Here is a 6,923-nt window from a genome sequence, read left to right as displayed (position 1 = left end):
AAAAGGAAAAAAGTACCAATATTCAAAAGAGATGGGAAACCACAATTGTAGAGAAGAAGTGAATACATTTTTTTTTTGCATTCTAGTACAAAGGTACATTTTCATTTTCTTCAGTCCCAAGCACAACTTTCTAGTAGTTTCTGGTTATTGCTAAAAAAATTGGGATTTTTTAATGGAAAACAAATCATTTACCCAAAGGCAGAAACAATAGAAGAAAGCAATACTTTTCAAAAGCAATATAAACACCATTTTAATTAGAGACAGATTTTTTTTCTTTGGCATTTATCAAAAAAAAAATATTTTGATTGGGGATTAATTCCGAATTAGATCTTTGCCTGGTTTAGCTTGTTAATTGGCATCCTATAACACTCTCCCCCTCCCTCTTTCTTCTCCCAGGTCTGTTTACTGAAAGCCAATTTAGCTGAAGGCTGATAATTCTCAATGAAAAGTCAAGTCACACTTGGCCAGTCCATTTTCCATGTTCACACCTTGCTGTCTCCTTTGAACTCCTCCATTAAAACGCCCACTCCAGGTTTAGCAGGTCTGTATAAAAGGGTCTCCCCCCCACCGGCATCAACTCACATGGAACTTTGCCAGCCATCAACTCAGAGGCAGCCTATTGTCTGGAGCCAAGCTACTGTATTGGACTTGTGCAGGAAACTCCTAGTTGGAATCATTTAGGAAAGTCTTACTACTGATGGAGACTCTGCACCATCCCCTGGTAAAAATGGAAGAGGACTATGCCTTGAGCTCTGACTCTGAACCGAATTCTACTTGCATGGCCAACACTTGGGACTGGAAAAGTCATAATGAGAGCTACTCACTTAGCCAGACCCCATCGCCTCAGAGTGTGTCCCCTGCAGCCTCCTATGAGTCTACTTATTCCTCCAGCCCACACACTGGACAAGGTCTGGAGGAGATGCCATTCAGCTACAGCTTGCTACAGTATCCAACACTTTGCCATGGAGACAACGGAGCTCTCACCAAGAAGGATCATGGGCATAAAACTTCCATGACGACTCATCGTAGGAGAAAAGCCAGTGAGAGGGAGAAGCTACGCATGAGGGCAATCGCTGAGGCTCTTCATACCCTCCGCAACAATTTACCACCAATGTACAGCCAAGGGAGGCAGCCGCTCACCAAGATCCAAACCTTGAAGTGCACCATCAACTACATCAGTGAACTCACAAACCTTCTCCAGTGCTCCAAGAGAGCGTGAGGTTGGCTATCGATTCTGCAGGAGCTGAGGACTAGGGGTGCAATGGGTTTAACTCAGGACAAGTCCGTTTTCTGCTGATGGACAAATGTTTGGGGATCTTCTGTAACATGGAGATATCTCGACTGAAACACCAGGCTGGATTTAGTTAGTCTCTCTAATAAGCAGCCTCTAAATACTCTTCAATGTGAAGAGGTAAAAATGACTTAAAGACTCTGCTTTTCTAGAAGTCTGTGTACCCCTGCCATGCTTATGTGCAACTGCTGTAAATACCCCACTGTTTGTGTATATTTGATACTTACCCTTCATATTCTGATTATTTATAATAATATGGTCATGTTCATACTGAATTGTAAAATAAAAATACTATTAACTTAATTGTTTACATGTACTGAATTGACTTTTTAAGTGAGTGAGAGGGTGTTCTCGTAATTATAAACGCATTCATTTTTTTTAACCAATTTGTTACATATTTAGCAAGGAAACATTCAACTTATTTCCATGCCAGATACTAACATAGTAACATAGTAAGTTAGGTTGAACAAAGACACTCGTCCATCAAGTTCAACCTTTCAACTTTTATTTTATTTTTTTAACCTTATTTAACTGAGTTTTAGGTGTACCGTATATTTAAAGTATGTGTTCACTCTAATCCTGCCAATACTCTAATGTCCACAATATGATCTCCTATTCTTCTATGAGTTTGTCTATCTGATAATCTATCTCAATCACAGGCAACTTTTCTGTCTTTGTGTTTCTTGATCTTTCTTTCTATCACTATAGATATATTAACCTACTGATTTCTGTGTATCTGTCTGTGTTTCCATCAGCTACTTATTTGTCAATTAGTCTGATAATCTGTTTCTATTTGTCTGTTTCAGTTTCTGCATTAACTATCATCTAACTAATTATCTATCTTCTGTCTAATCATCTATCTACCTATTATCTATCTATCTGTCTGTCTGTCTGTCTGTCTGTCTGTCTGTCTGTCTGTCTGTCCGTCCGTCCGTCATCTATCATATATCTAATTATCTATCATCTATCTGCCTATTATATATCTATCTAATTATCTATCTGTCTGTCTGTCTATCGATCTATCTAATTATCTATCTATCTATCTATCTATCTATCTATCTATCTATCTATCCATCCATCCATCTATTCATCTATCTATCTATCTATCTATCTATCTATCTATCTATCTATCTATCTATCTATCTATCTATCTATCATCTATCTATCTATCTATCTATCTATCTATCTATCTATCTATCTATCTATCTATCTATCTATCTATCTATCTATCCATCCATCTATTCATCTATCTATCTATCTATCTATCTATCTATCTATCTATCTATCTATCTATCTATCTATCTATCTATCTATCTATCTATCTTATATGTAATTAATCTGCCTACTATCTATCTGTCTGTCTGTCTCATATATCATACAGTATATATATATATTTGTCTGTTAATTAAATGGCAGCACTTACATTAGGGTGTGTGAGTTTTACACCTTTTTATACAACAGACCTGTATATGCACCCTGTGGTGTTAAATCTCTGTAGGGACCGGGGTATGAATATTAGCAGAGTCGGCTATTATAACATTTCACCTCCGTGCCACTCTCAAGGGTTTTATTCAGTAACTAGAGAGGAGCCAAAAATATTAACCACAAGCTAATTTTAACCAAGGACTCGCTAAACCACAATTCCACTGATTCTTTATCCAATTACCATGCAGACTTATTTTTTTGCAGAGGTGAACCATCTAGGCTACAAGGTGTGAGAAAGCTGGGCCATTACTGGGGTAGTGAGTGTCACCCCTTGACATCATCTCTGGCATCAGTGTTACCGGCTGGTGGGGAACTATAGCCAGTGAGACCCTAGAATATCCCAAATGATCATGTCCTGCAGCATTAGCCAAGAAGTATTACCAACAGCAGCCCCTCTCCTCCTGTCACCACTCTCTTAACATCAGGCAAGCACTTTCCATTCACAACTACAGGTATGAGACCAGTTATCCAGAATGCTTGGGATTGCGTGGGGTATTCCGCATAATAGATCTTTCCATAATTTGGATCTTCATACCTTAAGTCTACTGTAAAATCATTTAAACATTGAATAAACCCAATAGGCTGGTTTTGCTTCCAATAAGGATTAATTATATCTTAATTATTTATATTGTCACGGAGAAAAATATTTTTTTTTTAATTTTAATTATTTGGATAAAATAGAGTCAAGTAGGACCAGGATTTGTGGTGAGGCCACAAAGACTCGGGCCTAGGGTGGCAAAACTTTAGGGGCAGCATGCCGCTCTGCCGCTTCCCTAAGGAGCACTGGGGACGCAAAGCTCCCCAGTGCTCAGATTCTTGAGAGTGTAATCGATTGCGCTCGTGCAGGGAGAGTCTGGGAGTTGCCGGCACTAGGACCATGCAGGCCCGGTGGGTGGGCGCACAAGAAGCGGCCGGCACTGCGGACTTGGGTCAACGCCTCCCAAAATCCAGTCCTGGAGTCGGTTGCAGAGGGGAGATTTATCTGTTGCTATTTTATCTGCTGGAGGGCACTGGTGCAGAAGAAGCCAAGGGTCTGTTGAGTTAAAGGAGAACTAAACCCTAAAAGTAAATACGGTTAAAAAAGGACATATTTTATATAGTGAACTTATTGCACCAGCCTAAAGTTTCAGCTTGTCAATAGCAGCAATGATCCAGGACTTCAAACTTGTCACAGGGGGTCACCATCTTGGAAAGTGTCTGTGACACTTAGGGCTCGTCACTAATTATCCAGCAGAAAATGAGGTTAGTCTGTAATATAAGATGATGCTACAGGGCTGATTATTAAATTCTGATGCTAATTGCACTGGTTTCTGTGCTGCCATGTAGTAATTATCTGTATTAATTACTAATCAGCCTTATATTGTGACATTTCTATTCTATGTGTACTGTATATTGTGAGTGGGTCCCTAAGCTCAGTAAGTGACAGCAGCACAGAGCATGTGCAGTGAATCATAAGAAAAGAAGATGGGGAGCTACTGGGGCATCTTTGGAGACACAGATCTTTACTGCTAAAGGGCTGTGATTGTTCCAAAACAATGTACAACATATCTTGACTACTTCTTTAGTTAAGCTTTAGTTCTCCTTTAAACATACAGCTGCCTGCCTGTAGAACAGCTTCAGATCAATAGGGCTCATTGACACAAGTGCAGTGGGCAACTTGAGCTTTTTCCATTAGTTGAGTTGTTTGTAAAATCACTTTCGCTAAAGGGACGTTAGTGCAAGCAATATAAAGGATATCCCCACCTGCAGGTGTTCCATTTGGCCAAACGTGCGGGAGGAGAGTGCACAAACCACTTGCTTTTAAGTACCCTTAGTGAGCCCAAAGATGGCTGCTTTTGTCTTTACAAGCCAAGAGTGACACCATCCAAATCCACTATACTAAAATTTTCTTTCTGTTCCACGGCTTTCTCTCTACAAGGGACTGCATGTTTACAAGCCTACAGCTTTGATAAATACATACCCATATCTATGTTCTTCCAAAGCTGTGGGTTAGGGCAGAGACACATGTGGAGATTCGGGGAGATTTAGTCGCCCGACGACAAAACGCCTCTTCTTTGGGCGACTAATCTCCCCGAACTGCCTTCCCGCTGGCTAGAATCTAAATCGATGGCAGGATGACAGTCATAGAGCTTCATTTTCCGAAGTTGCCTCAAAAAATTGCCTTGAGAAACTAGGCGATTTGTCGCCAGGCAACTAAATCTCCCCATATCTCTGCATGTCTCTGCCCCTAGGCTGGTGACACGCTAAGATTCCAGGGAGATTAGTCGCCCAGCGACAAACCTCCTCTTCTTCAGACAACTAATCTCCCCGAAAATGCCTTCCCGCCCGTAAGAATGTGAATCACCGGCGGAGTGACACTCAGATCCATTTGGTTTTCCATGGTTGCCTGAAGTTTACTCAGGAGGCAACTCCGGCCGACATCACAAAACGAAGCGATCCGAGTGCCATTCCGCCGGCGATTCATATTCTTGCCGACGGGAAGGCATTTTGGGGAGATTAGTCGCCTGAAGAAGAGGAGATTTGTTGCTGGGTGACTAATCTCCCTGGAATCTTAGCGTGTGCCACCACCCTTAAGAGCAGAAATCCTTTCTGTCTTCAGACAATGACACTCAGTGAGATTTTGGTCCCCACCTATGTCCTGCGATGACACTCACCAAAGCACCCAAGATCACCCAGTACAGGAGGAGAGAGAACAAACCACTTGCTTAGTGAGAACCACCACCCTTAGTGAGCCCAAAGATGGCTGCTTTTTGTCCCTTCATTCAAATGTTCTATATGAATCACCCGCATTATTATTTTATCACTTGAATACATTGCCGCTCCATAAGAATATGCTAATAAATTCCTTTGATGAACAGATCACATCAATTTTATCTGTACTAATGTTATTGTGCCTGAAAATATATTAAAATCTATATCTTCTGCGCCTGGACTACTCCATCATTAAAACCTGCCACCCCTCCTGGTTCCGCTAGTAAAAATGAGAAATAATATGACAATTAGAATGCCAAAGAGCATTGCAGCTACTTGCCATTGTAAGTAATGTTGCAGCGGGCACCCTTTAATCTTGCATTTAATGAAACATCATTACTGGCATAAGCGAGGGTCCCAGAAGCAAAGGAACGCACAGCAGCCATTAATGCTAGATGCTGAATTCAGATGCAGATTAATGTTTTCATTGAGACCCCTGGAGAGAATCAGCACAATAAGTTCCGCCGCAAGATTTATGGATCTATAGATATTTGTTTCTTATGCAGATGTAACATGAATGTTTCCTAAAAATGATGGACTATTCACGTTATTTAAAACAATATTTTCGATGTCCCTGTGCAACCAAGAATGTAATTATTCTACAGACCTCGTTATCTAACGGTGTCTGTTTGAGACTGAGGCCTGCAACGCTTGGATTGTGTCAGTTTGCTTCCAGTAGATGGTGGTAGGATTGGTCTTCTTTTGACCCAGACAGCCTGGGATTCAGAATGGCTGCCCAGTCAAAACTGCCCGTTTTTTTCCTCTTGATTGACCAATCGCTGATCGTCATATCTTAGTCCCACCCAGTGACATCATCACCCCACCATGCAATGTTATGACCATGCTCCAGTGACATTGTCAACCCAAAATTTGCACCAGTGGAAGGGAGCACTTTCCTGTAATTATCTGTTGACGTTTTTTTGTGCAATAATCTCAGCTCTGCAGCCAATCACAGCCCTTCCCACTCCTATAACTAAAAGACCAGTATTTGGTGGGCCATGCAGGGTCAGACTAGGCTGGATGGACACCGGGAAAACAGCAGGTGGCCCCCAGCCCCTTAACGGCCCCACTGGCCCAGGCCTGCTCCCCCAAACAACCGCCCAAATTAAGGATAATGTATGCGATGTGTTGAGATGTGGTATGTGCTCGGGGGGGTGGATGTTTGGAGGAGGGCCTGTTGCAGCCTCAGTGGGCCCCAATGTTGCAGTCCGGCACTAGGACCATGGGCCTTAAAGCTGGCCATACATTGAAAAATCTGCTTATTTAGAGAGGTTGCCGAATGAGTGTCTCTTTCCCCCGATATGCCCACCTTGAGGTAATATTAGGATGATCCAATAGCCCGTAGGCCAAACAACCAGGTCACAGTGATGGAAACGCATGACGTTGTGGTGAGGAT

General features: G+C 41.8%; 1 protein-coding gene across 1 annotated transcript; it reads left to right on the top strand.

Annotated features, from left to right (window-relative positions):
- Positions 1 to 594: 594 nt before the first annotated feature.
- Positions 595 to 1,594, top strand: msgn1.L (mesogenin 1 L homeolog). Its single transcript, NM_001090344.1, is given in 1 exon segment — positions 595 to 1,594. A coding segment is annotated over 1 exon segment (522 nt). The 5' UTR covers positions 595 to 697; the 3' UTR covers positions 1,220 to 1,594.
- Positions 1,595 to 6,923: the final 5,329 nt, after the last annotated feature.

The sequence above is a fragment of the Xenopus laevis genome, chromosome 5L, assembly GCF_017654675.1.
Source record: "Xenopus laevis strain J_2021 chromosome 5L, Xenopus_laevis_v10.1, whole genome shotgun sequence".
NCBI lineage: Eukaryota > Metazoa > Chordata > Amphibia > Anura > Pipidae > Xenopus > Xenopus laevis.
This window is presented reverse-complemented; position numbering and strand designations above follow the sequence as displayed.